At 41.2% G+C, this 26,876-nt stretch overlaps 1 protein-coding gene across 2 annotated transcripts in view; it reads left to right on the top strand.

Moving 5' to 3' along the window:
* Positions 1 to 7,540: 7,540 nt before the first annotated feature.
* The window catches only part of ldlrad3 (low density lipoprotein receptor class A domain containing 3), a 74,053-nt gene continuing 54,717 nt past the window's right edge, over positions 7,541 to 26,876 (top strand). The window contains exon 1 of one of the 2 annotated variants that reach the window (XM_019258317.2): positions 7,541 to 8,069. In XM_019258317.2, coding sequence (XP_019113862.1) covers positions 8,015 to 8,069 — 55 coding nt within the window. In that variant the 5' untranslated portion in view covers positions 7,541 to 8,014. The remainder of the gene's footprint in view (positions 8,070 to 26,876) is intronic. The other variant, XM_019258316.2, reaches the window with a different exon arrangement.

The raw sequence follows: 26,876 nt of genomic DNA, 5'->3' as shown, positions 1-26,876 counted from the left end.
AGTAGCAATGTGGGACTCATTTATAGGTGAATCATGTTGCTTTCTTTACTGTTTTGAATTTAAATGGCCTTTATGTCATCCAGTCGGAGACAAGTTTAGACTTCTGACCATGTTGTCTCCACACTTGTTAAAGATCTCCTGTATCTTAACTATATGTTCCACTCTTCAGCTGCTATTGTTCAGAGGCTTCTTTTTTCGGTCTGAGTGTGTCAGTGCTTACTAAAATATAGATGTGTGTGTGTGCAGTCCGGCGTCACCTTATGTTGCTGTGTGTTACAGCCGCAGGGCTCCTCAGCAGTGACCCTAAAGAAACTTCATCAAAGGCGAGATACAACAGCAAAAATTTTTATCTGTGTGTGTGTGTGTGTGTGTGTGTGTGTGTGTGTGTGTGTCAGTGTGCTTGTCAATAAATGAAGAGATGCGTAGAAAGAAATGGGTTGATATTTGAATATGGATATTTCACATGGTGCTTTGGGATCGGGGTCTAGCCAGCAGTGGGCATTGACTGGTAATTCTTTACCCTGTGATCAAAGGCCCCTTCTCAGCAAGCTCTCTTACCACCCTCTTGCCGTTCCCCTTATTTTCCCTTCCTTCCCCTCTCCTCGTTGCTACAATCATAGCCCAGAGCAACCGGGCGTGAGTATGTGTCTATTGTGTGGTTGCTTATTATCCCAGAGTTTTGCAGATCTTACTGGTGTTACCCAACTGGCAAACTCTGACTACACTGACTCTTGCCCCTTCAATTCAAACCCCAACTTCCTCCTCTCATGGTCAATCTCCATGCTGCAGCTGCAACCAGACCAAACTATTTCTTTTAGTCCTGGCCTGTCAAGAAACCTTTAGGCAATTACAGTGCTGGTACCTCTTGCCATCCTCTTGCGCTTAGTCTCTTAAGCAGTTTTGAACTCCACACATGATCCGCTATCACGCCCTTGACGAAACCTCTCTTAACAGCCATAACTTTCAGTTTAGTTAAGATATTTCATGCTCCCATTCCTCCTAACCCCTTTTCACATACCCATCTATATTCATGCACTTGGCTGTTGAATCTTATGTATGAACCAATTCCAATTTTTTTCCTGCTTGCTTCAACTTTCTTTTGTTCTCAATCACTGTCCATTGCTCCTTCTATTCTAATTCACACTTCAATAGCTCAAGCATGTCACTCACCTTCTGGCACTATGCATATTTGTTCATTGGGTATTTCGTAGACATACAAGGCTGCTGTAATATTTTCAAGGTTACTCCCAATGTTACCATCCCACGAATCTGGGTCTTTTTATCTAACATAAATATAGCCTGGAGCACCAAGCAGTCTGATGAAATAATGCAGAACAGGGCCATGGCATGGCAGGAAGGCAGGAAATGAATGGCCCACTTTGGCCCATGAGAAACACCTGCGACGGTTTGTGGTCCTTTAAACGAAGGCAGCCTGTGGGTGTGAGCAGTGGGCCAAGCCAAAATGATTGCTATAAAAGAGGCCAAGCCTGCTGGGAGCACTGGTGCCTCTTTTCATCCTAGCCTCACTTCATCAAATGACCTTCTGGCCCTGATGCTCTCATCTGTCCTTTTGTTTTCCTCCTCTCTTTCACTTCACTTCACTACTGTCTGCAATATTCCCACTCCTCTTCAATATTCTATCAGAATTTGTCTGTACAGTTGATTTCATGCACCTGTCTTTGATTCTGTTTAATCCGTAAGCCCATTTTAATGTTGCCTTTGCTAACCACAGTTATTCACTTTAATGTGATGTTTTTGATCGATGACACTAGCTACACCTGGAAGCGGCTAGGACAGAGACATGGAGTCATCATGATGTCACCCTTTGGTTTGTGGGCTACCATTTTGAAGACTCAACTTTGGCACTCTGACTGGAACCATTTTGGATGTTGGAGCCAGAAATGATTTCATTTGGACGAAAGGTTGGATGCTGGGAAGGATACGCATGGCTATGCTTCTATTCAAATTGGATCTGACTAAAGAGTATGGTGACATACTGTGCTAGCAACTAGTCAATCACAAGGACTTTATTGTCCATTTTACTTTTAATGGGACCATAATTTACAAACCAAATATCATGCTGTGTTAAAAAAGACTTCAAGCTAGCAACTGAGACCATAAACTCCTGAGATTTACTGAGGTAATAAATAAAGGGTCATTTTTTAAAAAAAGACTCTATCCAGTTGGCACTTGGGGCTTCACTTTTTAGACCTGTAAGCTCTTATTATTCTATGGTCTATGGTCCAGACTAAAATTTCTTGATAAATATTGGATATACATGAAAATTTCCAATAGATATTTATGATCCCCATTGGCTGAACCCTAAAGACTTTGGTTATCCACTGACTTTTCCTTGAATGCCACCATGGGGTTAACAACTTTGGTTTTATGTGAAATGGCTGGACAACTGTATGATTGAAAGAAATATTCCAGCTCTCCATATATTCAGGTTCTCCAGAGTATGTATCTCATGACTTTGGTGAGCCCCTACTTTTCATCTAGTACCCCCAGCATGTCAAAGATTTAACTTTTCCAGTAAAATATCACATCTACTAGATGTATTGGCACACAGGCCCTTTGATGATCCCCTGACCTTTTATCTAGTGCCACCAACATGTCAAAGATGGATTTGGCACACAGAGATTTCAGTGGTCCCCTGACTTTTTATCCAAAGTCACCAGCATGTTGGCAGAGTGAAATGTCTCAATAGTCAGACTGCCCAGAAGTTTGGTACCGTATTTATACAGCCCACCTGTTATAGCTTCAGTCATCCCCTGAGTTTTCATCAGGTCAGGATTTCAATTTGTCCAATACTATGGTTTATGGCCTAATACCTAGAAAACTAATGACATTTCCATCAGCCTTGGCTGTGCTCTGCTGCTTTTAGCTCAAAGCACCACTGTGCCTACATTAAGCTTCACAGGGGACAGTGCCTGTCTAACACACCGCCCCTGGTGTTTCTGCCCCCTCTAATCAAGCATAGTTTAAACTCAATTGACAATAATTTCATCATTTAGAGTAACGTCTAAGATTGTAGAACAAACTGTTTAGTTTATATCTTGCCTAAAGAGAGGGATGAAACCTTGACGAGTGCTCACAGTTAGCTGATGTCTACTAATCATATGTAAGTGAGAGAAGATTGCCTACTGCTCAGCTGGGCTTGACCTTGTTTGAGATTATTATTTAGAAATGCCACTGCCAGATGTGATAATAGACCAAAGCCTTGAGAGTCCGTTTCCCACAGAAAGTGAATCCAGCCTCCTCCAGCTTTATGAAGGAGCTCATTTGGATATTTATCCATTAGAAACAGCTGCTAGCTATGTGTATTCTGTTTTCTGTGTATGTTTTATTGTTAAATAAGTGTAAATCGTTACATTTAATTGATCAATTATTGCTGCTGTTATTGTGTTATAATTAACTTTTGTATTGGGGGCCCATTATCACTTTTACTTTGGGGGTTTTAATTAACATTTTCCGTTAACCTACAGAAGAGAGTAGGCCACCAGTTATTTACATTCACTCAGATACCCCTGGGTTTAGTCTTGTTTTTGATAGCCAGATGCCTGCATTTTTTATTACAATAATATTGTGCTAATACTATATTTATCATATTTATTATCACACTTTTTTTTTTTTTTTTTTTGCAGTTTGCTATGTAACCCATTCCAATCTGGTAATCATTTAATCTAGCTTAATTAAGGAAGTAATTGTTGATGCTTCAGGCGTTTCTCACTGAAATTGTTACTGGATCCTGCCTCTGAAATCCCAAATCAATATATGTTCCTTATTTAATTCTCAGTCTGGGCCTTATAGATTGACAGCCACTCACACACACACACGCACACAAACTACCCTTTCTATCTCCCTCTGATTCAATTGTTGATGCCTATCTAAAGTCCCCACAGCACCACCAGGCTAGACGTCAGCTTTGCTAACTAATGTCAATGGAACAAGGCATTGATCACGTAATTGAATGGTTATTATCTCAGCCAGGCATAAGCCTCAAGGGGAACGTACATTTGGTTGTGCATATGTCCGCAGCTAATCTTGCATACTTCTGGACCCATCAACCTATTATTTTTTAGGAACTTTTATGACTTCTCATCGTTGGCGTGATTTACATTTTTATTGAGTCCTTTGTTTTATACTATTAACTGCTTACTTCCCATTCCTCTCAACTGGCCAGTAGGAGTCACAACGCTCATGCATATACGCTGGACACGTTCCCCACCCACATGGCCCCAGACACACCTGGTGGAGATCTGCACTATACTGAGTGCACTCTTAAAGTTCAATTAATGCACTTGGAGAAGCATGAAGGAGACTCTGAGTGAACATTAGTCTGTAACCAAGAATGTATAACCAGGTGTGTTTGTGCATGTGTTTTCATATGGCTGGCCATATAAGCCTATATATGTGTGCACGGTGTTGTTGAGGGAGAAATGTGTGTTGCACTAAAGTCAACTTCTTAATGGGCCTGCAGAAACGTTTGCTGAAATCATTAGCGCATTGTCCCTTGATGTGTCCTCTCTCCTGTTTTTCCTCTCTCTATTGCTTTGTGACTCACACATTTGCTCACAAACAAAGATGTCCTTCACATCGGGACGCTGGTTATTAAATATAAGATGAATGTCAAGAGAGTTACACTAGAGAGTGAAACTGCCATCGCCCCGTCCTTTAGGGGCCTTGGCATTTCACAGCTACCTTGAAGGCACTCTTGACACAACAAGGACATGTCATCCTGAAGCTCTCATGAGTGTATTATGGCTCTCTCTTGTCCTCATTCCACAGTCTCGTTAGATGAAGTGATTTATTAGCATAGATGACAGCTGCTCTTGTTGGCAAAGTTACAGTATATTTACTTTCAGTAATACTCTAGAGCTTTCATGTAATAGTCTGTAATATGCGATAATACCTTAGGTATTGAGGAAGGTTTCGTTCAAATACATTTCTCCTCTCATTTGCCACCCCTTTCTATTACAATATCTCCCTGATCCTTTTCACTCTTTATTCTCACACCATCTTTTTTTACCTTCTTCATCTCTCACTGTCCTCATCCATCTCCTGATATTTCTCTTACCGCCGACTTACTCATTCATTCTTCCTCCTCCCTGCTCAATAAGTATTGTTCTCTCTCTCCACACCCACACATGCACACACTCACATGGTTTCCCTTTGTGTTGCCCCTGTTATACATCCCCTTACCTCTCACTATATCTCTGGTTGAATCTCTCTCTCTCTCTCACTTTCTCTCACTCACCCTCAGGCAAAGTCATTGCCAGGCTCCTTCTTTTTCACCAATCAGATCGTCTCACTACCTCAGAGTCATTTTCCAAATTTGGCCACTAATTGGGTTTCTCCTGCGATTAAGTCAATAACAACCTTCATATTAGAGTTTAATATCCCCTAATGAGTCCATTTGTTGGCCAGCAGCTAATTGGGTCTGAGCTGTTCACAGATAGCATAAGCTACAGTAATTGATGGCCATGACTGAAACACTGTGTCAATCAGTAATGTAGCTGAGCCTTTTTCTGCTTTTAGCTTACAGCCCTCTAGTGCACAACCCCCCCCTCGAAACAGATTATACCGTTCTGGTTCATGGATCAGGCTGTGTAATTTGTGAAACAGCTCAGCATTAACGTTAATGATAACTCCAGGGGAGCAAAAATAAAATCCATTAAACATTGAGTGACAAATCTTCTTCTTCCTCAGCAAGCATTTACTTTTATTAGTGTTGATTGTGTTCAGGATTGCTGTAGAGGAGACTTGTATCTTCTTTTGTTTGCTGTGATGATCATTAAAATATTCATATCTGCCAACTGTAGACACACACACACACACAATCATCTAACATCAGGACTCATCATAACAGATTGAAATACATAAGGCTCCGCAGGCGACAATGGAGGGATATGAGGACAGCAGGCCCCTGCAGAAGCTATCAAGCTGGAATCTTTGACAAATTTTTAACAGATCCGACTGACATGCCAAGATCCTCCCCTGGAGTTTGAGACTGCATGAGGCTTTGGCTTGATAAGGCAGTGTGTGTGTGGATGAATATAAAGTGAGCTGGAGGAGCCTGATATTGAGACTCAACCCAATCATATGCTATGAAAAGGAGGGATTTGTTTGAAGCAAGGTTGTCTGTCTGCGCACAGCTGCTTTTCTATGATAAAGAGAGGTTTGATAGGTGAAACCTCCTGTCCCTTCATCCCTCTCTTAATTCCATTCAACCTAAATTGTCATGAAACACCAATGCAAAGCATGAGAATACTTTCTTCCTTACTTTTCGCCTTGTATCACGGTGTGCATGTGTATGAATGCCTGGACGGTTCTCTGTGTGTCTGTGTGGGTTGTTAAATATTAAAGTCCTCACTGTGTGGAAGTTACTAGAGCTGAGGAACATCACAACACAAGTGAAAAGAGGAACATGTCTTTCTGGGTGTCTTTTTTCTCACTTTCTGTTACCACACCGAAAAAATCTTACATGCTTTGATTTAGTATATTTGCCCCTTTTAACTTTCATCAAGGCAAACCATCTGTTAAAAAGGTTGCTCCAAATAGTTTTCCCTTGTGCCATCTGTTGCCTCCATATCTATTTTTTTTACACTTTCAAAATATTTTCATTCCTATCAAAAACACCTTAGCAGGCAAGCAATATCAGGCCACATTCTGGTGAACCATCTGCGGGTGAAGCTTGGCACACAGCTGGCAAGTCACATTATGGCTTATAATATGGTTAAAACATAAAATTAGATATCTCATTTAAATGTAATGATGATAAAATGAAATTACTGGTATGAAACAAGAATAAAATGAATTTTTAGCGGCCCTGCATTGGGGTGTAATTGTTGAACTGGAACGGTTTGTAGTATTAAGGTGTGGGTGTGGGCTGTTCTTACATTGTTCTGTTCTTTGTTTTAAAAAGGATTTGTCTCAGTGGATTCAGCGGGTCAACCATTTAAATGCCTGAGTAGCTCACACAGCCAGAAGAGAAAATCTCCAGATTGAAGCTGATTACTGAAAAGGACTTCCTGGGAGGCTGAACTGAGAGAAACAAAGTTCTGGTGCCTGGTCGACTGGTCTGCTTGCATTGATGCATCAATTCATATCTACCAAACACGTCCGATCACATATATTGTGTCTGCTAGAGGCTGCCAACACAAATACATGACAGAATGAGAGACATCAATTCCATTTTTATTGAGGTCCAGTATGTGTAAAATGTAATTGGATAGTGCAGTTTGCATTATATGTCTTACTGTCCTAGCTTTATAATGACATTAGTCCTGCTTTATGGTATAGTTTCATCCTCAAAATGTGATTTACAGTGTGATGATTAATGTGACATACATTTCGATAATGCTTTTATCTCTCTTTAGATCACTTTTTCTAGTATAGTTTTTGAATCAATAAAGTTTCATTCTTGACAGATGAATGTGGGCATGCTTGTCTGTGGCCAGGCCTCCCCCTTTTTCCATGTGGAAGAAAACCAGCTGGCCCCTTATGTAGCATGAGGTTCACTCCTACCAGCTAACTGTCCCCCTAATTCATGTTGGTGTCGTCTTTTCTAATATGCGAGTTTCACCGTGAGTAACGGTGCAATTAAATAGCTCCTGGTGTAGCTACCGGGGACCGTTAGCGGTCCCTCGCCCGCAGTTTGGGAACCGCTGTCCCGGACTGGCCGACCTCTGCTCTCCGGCTCTCTGTCTCCGACTCCGCCTCTCTCAGCACCAACACACGAGCGACCGACTCCCCAGCCTGCCTGCCGCCACCCCGAAGCCCCTTCCTCCAACTCCAGCCTGGGACTCCCCAAACCGGACTCCCCTTAACGCGAACCCACCTCTCTCACACCAAGTGCTAGTTTTCCCGAAAGAACAAACTCGGACTTTAGAGATACAGTAAGCTGGAGGAGCTGTATCGGAGAAGTTTTTCTTATTTGCCCCCAGTTTTTGGCCCCGCGGCGGGGCAGGACAGAGTACGGGCAGGCCGGGGGGTGGGGTGGGGGGACCGTATGATGTGGATTTGGTACCTTCTGCTTGGTTCGGGGTCAGGCTCAAGAACTGTTGGTAAGTTTTTTGTTTTTTTTTAAAGCAAAGTAATGTTTGTTGTCACGGCGCCGACACGCTCCGGTGTACGTCTGGGTTGGAGTAGGAAGGAGGAGGAGGGGGTGCATGTAAAATCTTTTGAAGTGTTCGCTGCACAGCTCTACTATTCACAGCTTTTATTTATTTTTTTTACTTATTGGAGCCTTTGTAAGACGAAGTTATCTGACTGAACGGGGTTTCTTTCTTTGTAAACTGCAAGTTGTAGGAGCTGGGGCAGCGGCGAGTCTCTCGGAGTTTGTCATGCATGTCGAATACATTGCACAGGGTGCATGTCCCCTTCACCTCTGGCTGAGAATATTTATGCTATACAGACACACTCCATGCCTTTTTTTCATCCTCTATATGTTTGACAGAGATGAGGTTAGAGTCTCCACTCGCCTCCAGGTTAAGTTATGACCGAGAGGTTGTTGACAGGAGTGTGTTGACAAGTCAATCTGTTCTCCAGCCCCCACCATGGCAGCTGGGGGCCCCGGGTGGAGGACACTTGAACAGGAGTTTATACATAGGACAGCCAGTTGGCACTTTACTTGCAGCTGTAGTTTTTAGACTGGTGATCCATTCAGTGACATCCACTCACCGGTTATTACAGCATGCTGGAAAATGAATTGTGCATGTTGTTGATGATAAACAGCTTCAAAGTATGTATGGTTATGATGACAATGCAAGGAGCATTCACTGCCCTTTAACATAATCCTGCATGTGTATTATATCAGAAAAAGGGTAAAGGAAAAGTTCAGGTGAGTTGGAATTCCTCCTGAATCAACATGCATGCAAATCATTGCATGCAAAGTTTATCCAAGTAGATAGCAACTAACATGTTCAACGTGGACCTTTAATAGAGTGTAATAAAAGCATTGCGTTTTTAGCATGAACCTCAGTCACGTCCACGGTGTATTCAGTGCATCCAAATGTCCATTAGGTGCATTGGATGAATGTAGCCGGTGCTAGCACAAACACTCCTGGTACTGTAGGTCTTGTTTATGGAATACATTTGGCAGTTGGAGAAGCATCGGTGTAAACAACGAAATTAATGATGGCTGGATTTCACCGAGCACGCTTTGGTTTCAGGGCTGCTGGGATTGTGAATGCTGGCTCACTGTCACACTGTCATGGTTAACTGGAATCATTCAATAGAGTTAATGTTATTAGTAACACCTGCGCTTTCCTGACTGTGACATGTCAATATGTCTACTGTGACTTTATTTTTTTTATTATTATTATTAATACCGCTACATCAAATGACATTTTTTCTCTCCATAAGCACACAAGCCCTGCAGAATGCACAGTATGTCGACTTTTAAATCTTAACACAGTAAACACACCTAGTTAGTGCGTATTTGCACACGCATATGAAAAGGATGTTGCCGATGACTGTGAGCATGAAGTGTAAATACCATTATGTTAGGTGTGGAGTAGAGATTTAATATAGGCTGTCAAAACCCCACCCTAGTTTGCTGTGTTCGAGCAAAGGCGCATGTACAAAGGATTGAACATTTCTCCCTCAATATTACTGTAGTTTGTTTGCTTCAGTGCTGCTTAGTTTGTGCTGTCAACTTTGAATCTTGGAACTTTGTGTTCCAGCCTAAGGTAATAATAATGCCAGTGTGTGTTGTATTGGTACCAAGCCAACATATGAGTAAAAATAGAGCATATTACCAGCTATTATTGTCCTCTGACAGGACACTATTGCTATTGGTTCAATTTGTTTACAAATGAACCAATAATATTAAGAGTAAATTGGCCATTCTGTCACAACAATTTGACATTTAGTCCAGACATTAGGTCTAATACATTTCAAAATCTATTTTGGTCTTGGCCGGGCAAAACCTATTAAAATGATAATCACAATATTGACATTTGAAGATATGGCATTACATTGGAGGAATTTTCTATCCCACCTAGAGTCTGTAATGAGGGAAATAAAATATGTATGAATGGAGTAGAATTTCCATGCTAGGTGTGCTACAGGGGTTTTTCTAAATGCACATTGTAAAAGCTAAATATTTTTAGTATACATAATTGCAGTTATGAATGTCACCCATCTGATGATACAGTATGTGGGTGCAGTTAATTTCCTGCACACATTTCACCATACAATAACATGTTTCTGAACAAATGCTACATAACTACGACTGCAGTTTACTATTTGGATTCAATAAGTGTTGCTTCTTCTTTTAGAAGTTTATATCTGTGAGTTGTTGATTAAATGTAGTCGCAGTCCTTTTGTGCAGCATCTGTCCCATAGTGATAATGAGATATAAAATCTACTGATCTTGTACTCCCTTGCAGAGGATGCGTACAGACTTCACAGACATCGCCCTGGACTGGGCTCCAATCATTACAGCTTTCCACTGCCTTGAAAGCTAGATGAGATAAATCAGTGCTATTATGTAATATGAGATTCAGCCACAGGATCCACAGACAATGGAATGTTGCAACGCAGTTACAAACAAGGAGAGTTTATGGTGTTGTGGTGTGCAGCACGAAAATATATTGAAGCTGTTCAGCTGGTCTGCTTGGTCATGCACCGGGGAATGATGATATAAATACATTTTGGTACAGCGTTGGAAAGATGAATTAGCTTTGCTTCAGTTATTTCCCCCCTACCCCCCCAGGATGATTATTGCTTGTTAAGGATCAGCATTGTGATGCCAACTTTATAAATGTTTGATTACATTGCTGTAGCACCCACAGCTGCCTGGATTATATATCCTGTAATTAACAGATATATGTGTGGTTATAAAATACTATATAGACGCATTTTTTAAACATTGCAGTTGCTACATTTGAAATCAGTGCTACCAAAAATGTTTTATCACTGATATCAGATATTGCAAAAAGTTATTCTGTCACTTTGTGTTTGTTTGAATACGTAGAATGACTATAGGACTGTCTCCCTTTGATTTACGTGCACCAATAAAATGCAGGATCACGTTTGAACATGTTTTCAGCCTTAAAGCCTTAAAAATGACTCATACATTTGTAATAACTTCTTCTAACAACTATGTTCTGTCATTCATCTCGAATAATTAAGCTCTTAGAGCTCTGAAAGGCCAGGCCACACACACAGACAGCCCAGGTGAACGGATATTTTCATCCACAACCAAAGACACACAATTTGGGTCATTTCCCCTCGCTGAACAGGGAGACAGAATGGCATTGTCTGCTGCTTATTGTGCTCTGTATTGCTGCACCGTGGCTTCCCAGAGACAGGCCAGTTGGCTCAATAAATTGCTGTGTGTCCGTGCTTATCTTTGCATGTCTTTGATACAGGAAAGGGAAGGAGCGAGAGAGAGAGTAAGAGAAAGAGAGTGGCTGACATGCTTGATATGCTTCCAGCCATAGTCGCAGAGTGAAGGCCAGGGATTAAGGAGGGCTTTAGTTCCCAGAGTTGTTAAACAAAGCCACATGACTGGAGTCACGTTTCAGACCTTGGTTAGAGTGCAGCTTTTAACTACCGTAAGCACTCATTGTGTGTATTCTGTTTCGTGATTTATCAGTGAAAAGTAACTACACATTATGCATGCTGTATGATTTTGATCAGTAAGGCGCATTTGTACATTGTGGGATCTTTGACCATCAGGTGTAAATTACATTGTGTTTTTGTCTTCAAGGGTAGCCTTGCTGTCCATTCTCTTTGAACATCTCTGATCTATAAGTCATGATGCTAAATGTTTCATAAACTCTAGGATATATGGATCGGAGGAGACAGAGAGAAACAGAGGAGTAAAATGTACTGGAAAAAGTTAGAAGTCAGCTCATTACATATTGATTTTGGATTGATCTTAACTAATTTGCCATGCAGTGATGCAGAAGCTTTGTTAATCCCTTGTGGTTTCCTGATATTGATCCACCGCGTCCTTGGATGTCAAGATCACACCTCCTTCTTGGATAAATTCGAAGTTATTTTGAATCCTAGCCATTCGACTTTGTCGACTTATGAATACATCACTCTTGCTCTTCAGCACATATAGTGTTTACTCAGTGCTTTTACCCAGTGCAGTGTATACTATCTATAGTTACTCTCAGTGGAGATAACATGAGGACAGTTTGTGCTAGACATTGATTTTAACTGTCTACAGTGCCAGACCCAAAGGGTAACTTGAGATGTACTGAGAGGTTTAAGACTGCTCTAGTCTCTAAGTGTATTTCACAACACATGGACACATACACACATTTCTGATTTCATCCGAGGACAGGCAGTTTACCTATCACAAACTTTCCAGTGGACAGCACCCCACTCTGTTTTCAGTTTTACTGGAGAACATGTGGATGTGGAGCTTAAAGAAACAAAAAAACATATTTTTGTCCACAAATCACACCCCTCGGTCCCTCTTATTATCTCAAATGCCGCCTCTCTCTTAACTGACATGCCATTGTTTTTCAGTTTTGAATAATCCTTTAGGGTACATGGGAAGAAAGGCGGAGCTGCAGCATCCCTTTCTGCTCAGAAGGAGCAGCAAAGGAAATAATCAGGCAGAGAAAAGTTCATTTCAGCGAACTGTGACATTCAAGAGGTGGAGGATAGCAATCACATCTGAGATTTATTGTGTATTTAATGTAAATTAAGTAATTTTACTGCTTAAATAAGATGCAGTTTCAGATGCAGGCTCTGCACTGATCCATATCATTTGTGAATATAAACTGCAGCAACCGTGGAAGCAAGCAGTAAACTGCATGATTAATCTGCCCACAAGCGAAAGTTTGTGGGATATATCAGCAGCCCGGCCACGTTTGGTGTGTCGTCCTCATTATATTATGTGCAACACCAACCGACCATCTACCATCTCGTTTTTATATGAATTAAATAACAAACTTTTATAATCTTAAAAATACTGAACAGATGTGTCCCATGTCAGGGATTGGACTCACAAAAAGACAGTCCTTGATTAATTGCCACACCCATTCTGCTTAATAAGTGTAATTAACCAGTCTACGGGATGTTCAGCTTTTGCTGTGTTTGTACTATCACTCTGGGCAAAAGCTTTAGTTTGTGCACCATGAGGGCAGTTAAGCTTTTGCATATACTGTATATTCTGCCTATAAAATATCAAGGTAATTTAGCACTTAATTGCTCATTAAGTTGTTATGTTTTATAGTTGGAGTAGACCTACACAAGGTTGTATGCAGGTGCTAGAGTATATATTTTAGCCAGTCTATTGCTGTGGGTCTCTTGTTGAGTCTTTACAAATGTTTGACCTTGAAGCTGTTGATCTGTTGTGATGTATTCAGTCTACAGACTTTGGCTAAGCTCACCTTTGCATTTGGACACAGCTACAGAGTTGTTTAGAGCTTACGTGGCGCATTTTTTACCCTGTCCAGTCACCTTGGTTTTCCCCACTTTTATCTTCATCTACGGTGCCCCCCCCCCCCCTCCCCGAGAGGAGAGTGACCTGCTGCATGCGTCCCCTGCGTTGCCTCGCCTTCTGTCAGAGAGTGAACGGACCCTGGCAGGATGACAGCTGGCTCCCCCCGCTGTCCCCAGTGATCAGCAGTCGTTTGCTGTACTGTGTCTCACTGCCACCGTGGCAGCAAGTGTGGACACTGACAGGCTATTTTGGACTGAAATTCCAGCATCCCTCTGTCAGAGCAAACAAACATTACCTTAAAGGTCAACAAAAAGCCAGAGAGAGACACAGATAACATCAGGGCAGCTGATCCTCTGTTTGTTTGCTGATCCTGCGAAAATACACGTGGCGTGAATGTGGTTTCATATATTTGGGTTTTCACATGACTTTCATTTGTCCCTTAAGATGCTAAAATAAATATGGATCCAATGTATTCCCAAATCGATCTAAAAATCACTCCGAAAACACTTAATATCACTCATGCTGTCATTATGTGATGAGGTGACCTCTTACTGATTGTTTTCAGTCTATATCAGCCAGTAAGAGAAACAAGCAGTAATGTTTAAAGGGACATGCTGCTCAAATAATATTTTGTACATTGACATAGCATTGTATGATTTGTCTCTGTTTATCATAATATCCCGGCGCCTTATCGTCAGCTGCCAAATAGCTGTGGCGATAATTATGTTGCACTAAACTTTCATGTGGACACACCTTTAGCCTGTTGCATAATTGCTTTGTAATTGGGATACAGCCCTGGCAATTTCATCATTCCAGAGAGTAGCCCAACTCCAACCACCCGCTTGTATGCTATAATTAAATGCAATTTTCCAAACATCTAATCACAGTGAAATGGTGATTTTGACGAGACATGTTTTTTTTATATTGCAATCACACAGACATTTGTTTCCCTTTGAGTCTTCCTTTTGTGTGCCAAGTGGGATTACGTAAGCATTCAGTGTCCTGTGTGATAAAACCTGTTTTAGAAGCGCAGCGTTACTGCCAATATATTTTTCAGATTAAGATGATTAGGCTGATCTTAAGAATTACAGAGACCTTTAGCGGATCTCTTTTCTCTTTCTATCACCAGACACAACGATTTGGGATTGCTTAATAGGTCAGGGATAAACTCTTAAGTCTGAGACTCACACGCAAGAAATGCCAGCTCATGAAACAAGCCATTTCCTGAAGTGAAACTACACAATTATAATTGAGGTGCTGCAGAGTGTGAAATTTAGGTGATTTGCAGACTGCACTGATTTTAATTTGTCCATCTCGACGTATTATAGTCATCTTTCTCATTGACAGTTATCTGACAGGTTCTTTTCCAGGTTTTAAGTGTGCAGTTTGTGTACCATGGAGATTTTTTTGCATGTGTTGCAGTAACCTTACTATTAGAGTACAAGCATTTGCTCAGGCTCAATGGAGCGAGAGTAGAAGGCAGCTGAAACTTATTCTGATATCCACCCTGTGTCCGAGGGGAAAAGTACAAAGAATGACGTGACCCGCCCCTTCTCTTTACACCAGATTAACATTTTGTTGGTGCCAATGAAGCTTTTTTACTAATTATCGCATGCTCACTCACACGGACACTCGTTGATTTAACAACCTCTCAGGTGAAATTCCAATCTAGGGATTTAAAAGCCATTATGTACTTGAGGCTACTTCTCCAGGCGAGCGCATTAATGAACAAATAAGATCAATCTCTGTTTGGCTGACTTAAAATATTTGTCAGAGGTATGACTCAAGACCTCTTGATATTGAGATTGAATTTCCCATTATTACACACTACACACAAACCTGCTCATTAAATGAAATTTAAAGAATTAGTGTGTCAAATGGATGATAAAAAGGGTCAAGGTGTGTGGAGATTATTTCCCTGATTGTTTGAGGGAGGAGAGGTAATGAAGTAATGCAGAAGCTGGAAGTTAAAGTGTGACAATGAGACAGGACTCCACCCCTGTCCTGTCACAAACCTGGCTTAACCCTTTGAGATGTTGGCCCCACACGCTGAACGCTTATACTCTTTGGTTCCCGATGCTCATTCTCTTTCTTCTCTAGTAGAGATCATGCATTTCAGTGATTTAAATACATTTGTGTTTGTGTAATGTTATGTATACGATGCGGTGTGTACATGTGCAGTATTTATAAAGGGTAATCCTCTCTTGGCCAGGGACCAGGGGAGGCGAGGCGCTCATCTTCACTGGAACTAATCACCTGATCCCACCTGCTGTTTACAGAGACACTCTCGTCAGCCAAAACCAAATGCAAAGCCCATCTTAATTGCCTTAATGCTGCTTCCCTGTCAACCATGACTTGGCAGCAGCCCTCAGCACTAGGCCACAAAACAAATTCTTTTCACTTGTTCAATGAATACCAAAGACGAAAGGGGTTCCTGCTCCTCAGGGTTGAAAAGCAGAAAGCCATTTTACCCTCTGATATTTTGAACTCTGTAGAATAGAAACACAAGAGAGGTACTGTATAGGAGGGTAAATGAAAGTGGAGGTGGGTTCTTTGTGAAGTAGGGAAGAGGGCAGGAAGTTCAGGCCATTATTGGGCCAAAAGCATTTGTCTTCCCAGGGTCCATTGTGTCAGAGATGGTAATTGAGTCCATCTCCGTGCAGCCTGCTCTAATGAGAAGCTGCAGGCCTGAGATTTGAGTAATTTTTTTTATGCCTAGGACACTATGTCAGCCTGGCCAGCCTGTGCGTAATGACTCCAGACACTTAATGAGGGATTGGTGGGATTTCCAAAGACATGGATAGGGCTTTAGTGTACTTCGAAAGTTCACTTGTAAACTCAGAGGACTCGTATAATGATATTTGAAGGCTTTTGAAGTGTTGACAATGTGTCACTTTAAAAAACTGTATTCACTAACAAAGGATAAAGGTGAACCGAAATGATGTAGGGATGAAGTATGGAGAGAAGAGGATGAAGGGATGAGGGTAGAGGGATTGAGGGGTGAGGGATGAGAGATGAGATGAATTTGAAGTCAAAGAGGGAGTGAAAGATTAAGATTAAGGTGTGCTTAAGCATGTGAGATGCAGAAATGGGATGAGTTCAAGGCTGAAACTAGTTATAAAATATTTATATGTTTTTATATTAAAGGTCCAGTGTGTAGGATCTAGTGGCACCTAGTGGCGAAGTTGCAGACTGCAACCAAATGAATACTTTCCCTTGTCTCACCCTCTCCTTTCAAGCATGTATGAAAAACTCTGGCTGTCAAATTGACATTAAAAGCAAAAGTCCACATACATACATACAACATGGCGGACTCCATGGAAGAGTATCTGATCTTACTATTGATATAAAGGACTCATTAAAAGACAATGCAAACATAGCGGTTCTTATTTCAGGTGATTATACACTAACTTCCAATGCTGCCAATAAATTCCTAAATCCTAAATCTTACGCACTAGACCTTTAACTCATGTACCTGCTTTTGATGGATATTTTGTTGACTTTCTAACATGACAAAGAATATGGTTTATTGTGTCATGTTTCTAATCAATGAAGAGAAGATACCTGACCAACTAGTCTTCCACTTTGTAAAGATATCTCATTCCTTATATTTCTGGAACTCAAAACATGATAACATAATCTTCCAAATCAATCCAGACAAATCACAGCAAACTATCCTTAGTGTGTGGATGTAAAAATACATTTTCTAAAAAGAAATAGCCGAAATGCACATATTGTATCCCCACATACACGATTTGGTTACTCTTAATGCTCAGACAATGGCATGTCCGTCACTCCATCAGTATGTCTGACACGTGGTCTTTCTGATGCAGCTAAAATTTCCAGGTGACATTTCCAAAACGAGATTTGTGCATTCACTGGAAAGATGTGCACGTAAAATGCAATGCTTTTGTAGACACCTTGACCTTCTTGCGCTGTCTACAAAAGCCCCCAACAGAGTTGAAAACGTCTTACACAGTAACCAGTCAAGCCGGAAAACATCACATTTCACCCTCATGTGATTCTCATCTGCACCGTGTCCGCCATGGGTCAGAAGCTCATCTGTCCTGAAGAAACAGCACAGCAGCTGATTATGATGGATTATGATAGATTCCTCCTTGACTGACCTCTGCAACCAGTCACACACAGACAGTGCATTTGCATACGCACAGATGGAGACACTCTTATGTAATGGACATGCGCAAGTGTAAACACAGATACATAAATGCAGACAGACAAAAATGTGCACACTTGTATGTTGTCTAGTCACACAAACACACTAAAAGTTAAGCAACACATATGCATGCATAACCACAGGCTATAACATGAGACCGTGTGGTGTCATGCAGTGATGCTTGTAACTAACCCTCTTGGAGGATAACCTCGGATCAGTAGCAGTGAACCAAAACGAATTAGGTGACCACAAACTCACATGAAAGCAAATAAAGCCTCAGGGGAAAAAAAACAAGCCCAAAGAGTGGGAGCCATCCAAGAGGCTATTTGTTGTCATTTGGTTTATCTTTATTGGTGCTGTGCAGAGCCTTGGAAGCAGTGTGTCTTTGTCAGACCAGCCACGTCATCCTCCACCGCACAGTCGCCGCTCCCCGTTCCATTACCACCGATCGTACTAGTGCATCTGCGGTGAAGAGAAATGAGGTGGATGGCACTAATTGTTGGTGCAGACTCATGCACTGCTCTTTGAATCTGAAACAGTTCAAAGGGGATCAGAAACAATAGACGATGATATTGACCCAGGGGGAAGCTATGGGGGTGTCAAGGCGCGCGTTAGTCCGCATGCAATATCTAGCAGCAAGAGCATGTTCCACAGTGAAAAGGACATAGTTGGCTTTCATAACATGAACCCTGTGAGCATATGAAGCTTTCGCCCAATGCAGTGTTGAAAGTACATTTTAGCCATTACCATGACAACATAGAGGTCCAGGGCTCTGTGTGTGTGAGTGAGCATAACAAAATTACAGGTCTGAGTAATGCAGCTGATCTCTCAGAGGGGAAGTGAAGCCAGATGAACCAGGCTCACCGGTGAAGATGAATTAAGTGGCAACCAGGAGGCACAATGGGGGCCGTCGACACTGTGATCGTGTCGAGATAGATTTAGACAAACAAACACTGCGCACGCACCTGCAGTCAAACACACGAAACACACAAATTTAACATCCCCCGCGCGTTACACACGGCGGGAAAGAGAAGAGCTCAACAGAGAGCATCAGAGTGAGCTATCCCTATGATGTGAACTCATCGCCCTGAGTGTAATTACCAGTTGGGAAGAAATTGGTCACCTCATACTTTGGTGACCTTTCTCATCACCGTTCATGTCTTTTCCTGTCACGTTGCTTCTGTGTCTAAGTTGGCCTTTTACAGATAGCACATGGACGGAAATCTTGTTGGAATGACCTTTAGTTACAACATCATCTGCCACTGTGGGAACTATTCATACACCCTCTACCATTTAAGCTAAGGTCCTCCATTTCACTTATTACCATTTTGGCTCATTACCATTCAGCTGAGTAGATATTATAATATACAGAGGAAAAGGGAAATAGGAGACAGACAGAGAGCACAGGTGAGGGCCGCTGGCGCTCTTTCCCCTTATCTAGATTCTGTCGAAATAAACATTCCCATTGTAATGCCCCCATCACCCGCCTTTACCCCCTCTCCTTAATGTAGCATCTCTATCTCAGATGCCTTTATGTCTCGCCCTCACCTTGTGCTCTCTCTTTCTGTTCTTCTATCGCTCTCTTTGCGTCTGTGTTTTTGGCAGATACAATTAATTCACACTGCTTTTCAACCCCTGCAGTGACTTCATGGCCTGGCTACACAATTAGGAGCTCATTACTAGCTAATACACAGACTGGAAGACAGACAAAGGCAGGCAGCCTGTGCCTTTTTTTGTTGAGCGTTCCCATCATTTTATCTCTCTCCCTCTCTCTCTTTCTCTCTCTCTCTCTCCCCGGGCACTTTTTTGAGTAAAAGCTACTTCTCTTCCTCTCACATCTCCTCCACGGTGCATAATGAGCCTGCATGTCCTCAGAAGAATTAATAGCTCAGTTTCTATTTCTTAAGCATTTGTTTTTATAAAAAAAATGTACATACTCTCAACTCTTACCTATGACAGTTGAGTTTGTGTGTGTCATTTTCTGGCTCATGTAGTATCTTGACTGCTTTGTAGATTTCGTTTCCCTTATGCAAACTGTTTCTTTTTAAGAATCTGAATCCTTTACTTGCAGATACTTTCCTCCTGTCACATCCAGAGCTCAGTGTGAGCTAGAAAGCATGCCGGAAAACACGAGTCTTCACAGGTGTAACACGAGGTCAACCCAGGCAGCTTCCCTCTGTGCCACTGTCTGCATCATTTCTCACTATCTAGCTGGCTCTGCGGAAATGCCAATTTACTCAGCAAGGGGTCTCGTGGCGTGGTGGGAGATGAAGGGCATATGGTGTTTACCCGTGTGTTCTGCGACGGTCGACTGCATGATGAAAGAGATGCAGGGGAGTGTTGACATTGAGTTTTTGCACTGGTGATGGGCAAATGTGGAAAATAAGAATTAATGGGAAAAATGTGTTTGTTTGACGGGAGACACTTCCTCCTTTGGATTGATGAACAATTCAAGCCAATGACAAGATATTTATATGGCTGGCTTTGTGTGTACGTGTACTTGTATCACTGTTCATGTTCTATCTTTTCTGTACGTCTGTGTCAAACACAATGTCTATTTTTCAGTGGTGAGCAGCTTGCCCACAGCGCCAGCTTTGAAATCTTGTTTTAGTCACCCCCCTGCCCCCCTACCTCCATCAGCTCCTCCTCCATGTGAAGGTAATCCCAAGGTGATGTTAATAGGCTGGGATGCTGTTGAAAATGCGACTGTCATCCTTTAGAGGATTAGGTGGACAATTGCTTCTCTAAAGCCTAGGCCAAGTGGTTGAAAGAAAACTGCAGCCAAAACAACTTTTCTGAAAATACCTTACACCTCGAGACCCTTGAGTATGTTTGTGCTGGATTTGATGTCCTTTAATAGTGAGCCTGCATTTAATCTCCATTTTATTTCGACACAGACAGATTTATAAACCGCCTAAATAAACTGATGCTATGGGATTGTAAGCAGTGATCTGTGATCCCAGATCACTGGGAGACCAGCGCATGATTAATGGGGACTTTAACTGAGCCGGGCTAATTTGGCCAGCCATCATTCCCAAGATCCAAAGGCAAGGGAATGCAGTCATTGCATGGCTTATTTGATAAAGGAGAGGGTGCTAAATGAATACATAATAATAAGACAGAGGGTAATAAAACAATCAGTGTTGTGCTCATGTTGTCAAAGAGCTGCGTGTGCATGTTTGCTTGCAACGTATGCATCTTTATGTTTCCATTAACCTTTACATGTTCGTACATAAGAACACAAAAACAGCTGCGGGGAATCAGTTGAAGGGAGTAATTACTTGAACTGACAGCCGTTAGTTACTATAGCCACACAGCACTTTCATCAGCTCCTTTGCGAGGTGAGAAATTCTCATTTACTTTATATTCTGACTTTCTTTGTACCTTTCACTATCAAGCCACGACCATCACCGTTGTTAGGATTTAGGATTTAGTTGAAGTGGATCATCACCCACTGATTTTTAAATCTGTGTGTATGTATGTATATTACACATTCCAAATTATACTTCCATATACTCAGTTGAAAATATTTTAAGGATCAAGAGATCATCTTGCATTACTAGTTGGCGAGATCTGCACATCTCTAAACAACGTTTTTTTTTTTTTTGTTAAAAATAGCTGTTTCTAGTTTGTCTCTTCTTTTCTCGTTCTTTCTCCCTGCCTTGCTTCACTCACTCTGGTACTATTTCAGCCCACAGATGCACTATCAATAATGCAGCCTCTTTAACAACGCTGATGCTTTTAAGAGGGTTTGTCTGCGCCCCTCCCTTCTAGATGTCTTCTAGTCGCTGTGTGGCCATGTCCCAACGGTTCGATTTTTTTAATGAAACCAGAAATAAACTCACTGTTTAATGACTTGTTATACTCAATTCATATGATTATCAAGGCTTTTTCTTTCGAAATGTGCAAATGCTGGAAAGCATCGCTTGTTGGTAGTGCAAGAGGTCACCGTCTCACAAGGGAAGTAGAACTGAGCATTGACTGATCATAGCAGAATGCAAAAATGATATGGTAAAAAGAAAGCACAGTCGCTGTATCACTGCAGAAAGTTCTGTATTGTGTTTCAACATATAGGCTATTGTTTGCATTTCCATGGAGACAGCAGTAGGCTTGGCAAACCCCAGGCAGCTTCATGCATCTTTTCAGGTAAAACCCATGTGATACAGTCTGCTTAATTTTGTGCGAAGCGTGTGTGTTTGTGTGATTGGATTAGTTACAAGGAAGGTCTTGAGGAAATATAGGCCCAGACTGTTCTCTGAAATCACAGTTTCCCCTCAATGTCTGCGATAATGCCATAAGCTAAAAGAGGTTAGAAAACTCTACTTCACTCAGGCATGTTGACTGAAAACAACACTGTGTTTGATGTCAGTCCAAGAGAGCAAATCCAGTGCAGAAAAACAAAAATAACTTTTGGAATTACACAGATAGAAAAGCCAATGACATTCCATTAAACTACTGTGACAAATCAAGTCTTTTCACATTACACTTAACTAACTTGAGACTAGTTGCTTTCAATATTTTGAGTTTGTACATTATTTCTTGTATCATCTTCTGCCTGTGATAGAAAATGTGACAAAATTACAAACCACAAACTACAGTGTTCTCACATCAGAAGACTTGGCTTATATTCCGTCTTCCCTCCTTGAGGCATTTACTCTGACTTTCTGTCTTGAGAGCCAGTGTCCTTATTCCACTCCAAGCAATTGCCTCGTTATCTGCTGCACGGATAGTGGCTAATCTTGCTTAGAGAGGACGAGCTTGTGGTCTATTGTTTGTCTCTCTAGTTGCACACTGGGGGGTGTGAGAGCTGACCAGCACTGTGGCCAACCCTGTTGAGAATGAGCTACACTCTCCTCTTGAGGTTGGTGCTTAAGGCTTCTTTGATTTGGTCTGACGGTGGGTGGTTTTTCGGGATGTCCTTGGATTACTTTTGCTGGGGTGGTGAAGTCAGCTGGGAGCAATTAGTCTGGTTGTCTTGATGTGGTCATGACAAGAGGTTTTTTATTTTGGCCATGCAAGTGTTAACCCTTTTCTGCTGTAGCTGTTTTATAAGTTGGGATTTTATTCATCTTATTTTTCACTTTTAACAGTTTTGAACTTGGACTAAACATGTTGAAAGGACAAACTTATCTTCTTGGTTAAGCTTGTCCCCATGTAAAAATACTCCACATTGAATAATATGTTTGTTTTCTCATAAAACATGTTCAGTAAACTACTGGAAAATATAAAAAAAATACATCCACTCCTTCGTCTTCATCAAAAATTGCCAAACCTATGAATATGCAGATATGAAGCTGCCGCCAGATACAGTAGTGTGACGGGTCACACCCACCATTGCTGCTGGTCTGATTATACTCTGATCTAAACACAGTAACGAGCAAACACAGCCACTCAAACCACACACATCATTTCAAAGATCAAGCCTAACCTCTAATTCTATGCATATGTGTTGCATGTGGTCTATGATTGATGCATTAAGGTGGGTGCATTAAGAAGTTCCTGTTTTTATTATGTTTTATTTGTTTCCTCAAGAGGTTGGCATGCCCATGCTGATTTTTTTTATGTCATTAGTTGCATGGGCAAATGTGTGACTCCTGTTTTGTGACACCATTATTTGAAGTGTCATGTGAAATGAGTAAAGCACAGTATTACTATACCTCTGTGACAGAGGAGGATTCTTAAATGTTATTTTGCTCTCATCAGAAGCTACCGTGCTGCCTTTGTTTAACTTCCTTGCTCAGTTTGCCTCCCATGTTCAGTCTATATCTCTCTGTCTGTATATGCATGGTTCCACAGGAAGGTTCTTCTTGTGTGTTAAACACAGTAGATAAGTATTCAGTCTAGTATGTAATGGTATTATACCAATAAGCATCATGCTGCAAGTATGTGGTTACACACACACAAAGACTGTTAGAGTGTGATCCTGCTTACTCTAGACTAGAGTCACATGATACAATCTTCATTAATTATACATTCCCATAGAAAAACAACAACAGCTCTACTCAATCTAATCAGAATGACACTGGGCATGGCTCATCTGCTGCTGTGAAAATGGAACCAGGACTGAAAAAATCTACAGATATGTTGGTGTCATCAGCGTACAGGTGGATGTGAGCATTCCCAACAGCAGGGGCAACATCATGTACGCCGATCTTGAAAAGGGTAGGACCCTGGAATGGACCCCAGGGAACCCTTTGGACAAGGACAATGGGTCTGACAGGAAACCCTCAACTCTAACATATTGTACATGACTTGAGACGCAGCTGTCAAACCATGCTAGACATTTCTTTGTGAATCTTGTCCTTGCTGTGGGTCTCTTAACTGTGAGTTGTTTATTGACCACTTTACCAAATACTTAGAGAGGCATGGCATGATAGATGTCTACAGCAGTTAAGGTCTCAGTTATCAGCCCTTTTAAAGATTAGGATGGTAGCAGATTTCAAGTCCTGGGGGAACACATGAGTCTGCAGGGAAGAGGTTGAACAGACAAGTGCAGTGAAAAAAGAAGCTGCTAACGTCAAGGAGAATCAAGCTGATTTATAAGAGTTTGAGCAACAGTTTGAGCATTTCTCCAAACACTGCATTCTGCTGCACTGGCTGGAAGGGTTGCTGGGGGGAAAGGACCAGTGCTTGAAGCTGCAGTGTTGACAGTGAGTGTACGCATGGTAGCTACGAAGACATGGCATACCATACCATATAGTCTACCATTATGATTTTAACCATCTTCCAGAGCTGCTGGGGTTGGAAAATCAGGACAGGATCAGGACAAACTGTGCTCACAGCTGTCACTGTGAATAAACTAGTCTGAAGTCTAAATCTAGTGCATAGTCAGATGATTGGTCTCATTATTGCTTGGTAACAATTGAGCAACAGAATGGACTGGTTGCACAGCAGGCGTTTTGACAGGTCATAGCAGGAAACCCACAAGTGTATTAATGATAGCTGGATTCCACTTAGGTTGTGTGTACTGGTTCACTGTCACTGTTACTGGGACACTACAACACTGAGCCATTGTTACTGTTTTGTCACAGTTTTGGCCATGAGTTCTACTAATTTTATAACTGAGATCTTGTGATGCAGTGACCATTCTAAACATATCAAGGCAAGTCCAAAGCTCTTAATTTGGAACTCATAATTAAGGTGATTTTTTTCCAGTTTACTGTAAAAGTAGGTTTTGGAGAGTTTAACTTTGGCCCACTTCGCACTACTTTCACAAAGTAGTGCATGATTGCATGACATTCAAGTGAATATGCATTTGTTTTCAGCTCCAAATAACCAGTGTGATTGATTAAATTGAATGATTATGACCACAGACACAAGCACAGTTAACCAAGATCTGTAATTTAGCTTTCAAGTAAGAAATAATTACTTAAAAAAATAGGCACACAAACACAACTAATTGTGGTCCAGTGTGAGTTCTTAAGTCCTGCGTGTGTGTGTCCAACCTGTGGAGGCCTCACTTCAGTTCCTTTCAGTTCGTTCCATTTTGTTCCAAGTAGCTTGCCATCATGTTGCAGGAAGTCCAAAGGTCGGTTCCATTTCTCTCACAAAAACCTGACCTATAAGAGGTCATAACAAACTCATCAGAAACTACTATTAATTGATTCTACTGATCTATTAATATTTGTTGCTTCCAGGCTACACTAACATAGAAAGGACAACTCTTTTTTTTTCTTACAAAACAAAAGGCAAGATAACTTAACAAAATCGTTAAACATTCAACACTTCACAGCAACATATTTTAACAAGCACATACACAATAACAAAGCATCCCTGCTTTAGAGGATACATCAACATTCAATTCATCAAACAGCCATTAAATAAGCAATCTCTGTCATTAATGCTAAGCCTTATATTTGCAATACTGTTTAAGGGCCTTTACAATTGACCCACCTCTGATGGGAAACATCCTAGAACTGAGAAAGTGTTCTTTCTAAAGATCGTTGACCACAATTAGTTTGCTAGCTGCACAAGCTGCCTCGGAAAGAGGAAGTGATCTCATTTAACCCAGATATTTATATGGCTTGGGCCAACTTCATTCAGTAAACTTATCTGAGTCTTTACTGGGGTTACAATGTGCCTTTATACAACTGGGTGAGATTTATTTAAAATCTGTCTGGTTGTGGGATTACTTGTGTTGGTTGCCTTGTTGGCCTCTGTTGTAAAGCAGAAGCTACAAGTGCTGTTCTGTTGCTAGCTGTATCAATGAATTAAAAAGACTACATTTTCCTTTAAGGATTAAGTGATAGAGAGAGGAGGGATGGTGTCAGCTGTCGATGTCCTTCTACTCTTGACAGCAGCAGAAGTTCTGGCAGAAAGACTCACTCACAACAATGCCTCGAATATCTCTGTGTGAGGAAGTCTTATTTTTTGAGTGTGCTACACAATGAATGCTACAATAAAAGATATGGCCTAGATGTTGAGTGTACCATGTCACATCACAAAGTCAACATAGAAAAGGGAGAGTATTTGAAAGCACCATAGTGTGTAATTGTTGCACAGGGTTATTGATTTGACTCAATAATTCAGCATCTCCAATATAGACGGTAGTCATGACTATAAACATGACTAATATGGATTAGATTAGAGACAACAAAATGCAGTTTAGCGTCTAACTAGGGGTTCAAAAAGCAGTAAAGTGCAGAGTAATGTATATGTATAAGGAAGTAATTAGATGTATGTAATTTCCTAAATCACTCAAACAAAGAATCTAGGGTTGTGGGGGGTATAAACTCATAACCCCTCTGCACTGATCCTGTATAGTCAACATACATTCACAAAAGGCCTCCTAGGACTTAATATCTGCTTATCTTATTAGCATATTTTCTTCATCAAGTATTTACACTCTGCTGTGAATTTTTATGGGGATTTGTGAACACAGCACGCATTTGTTGAAATGATTTGTAATACTTATGATGTAACTTTACCATAGCCTCTCTTAAGAGCTGTACTCATTTCACTTTAGAATTTAGAATTGCTCATTTGTCCTTGTTGCTAGGGGAAGAATTGACACCACAAAAGTAACTACATAGCAGGTGGTGGAGCCTGTGCCTTCACCACCTTAAACACACAGATTCACAGTTTCCATGTGGTAAAAAAAAGACTAAACAATAGCTGAAAGAAGGGAGACTTGTGGGTACCCATAGAACACATCTTCATGTGTTAGATGTTCTAGTTTAATTTGAAACTAAGCTTGCTATAGCCTCGTAAAGACAGTCATGTTGGTCATGGATGCCAACTTCCTAGCTTCCTAGGAGTGGAAGAGTTAGGAGTTGTGTGTAACAA

This window comes from Larimichthys crocea, chromosome XXI, assembly GCF_000972845.2.
Source record: "Larimichthys crocea isolate SSNF chromosome XXI, L_crocea_2.0, whole genome shotgun sequence".
NCBI classification, from domain to species: domain Eukaryota; kingdom Metazoa; phylum Chordata; class Actinopteri; family Sciaenidae; genus Larimichthys; species Larimichthys crocea.
The sequence above is the reverse complement of the archived record's forward strand: the minus strand, read 5'-3'. Positions and strand labels throughout refer to the sequence as shown.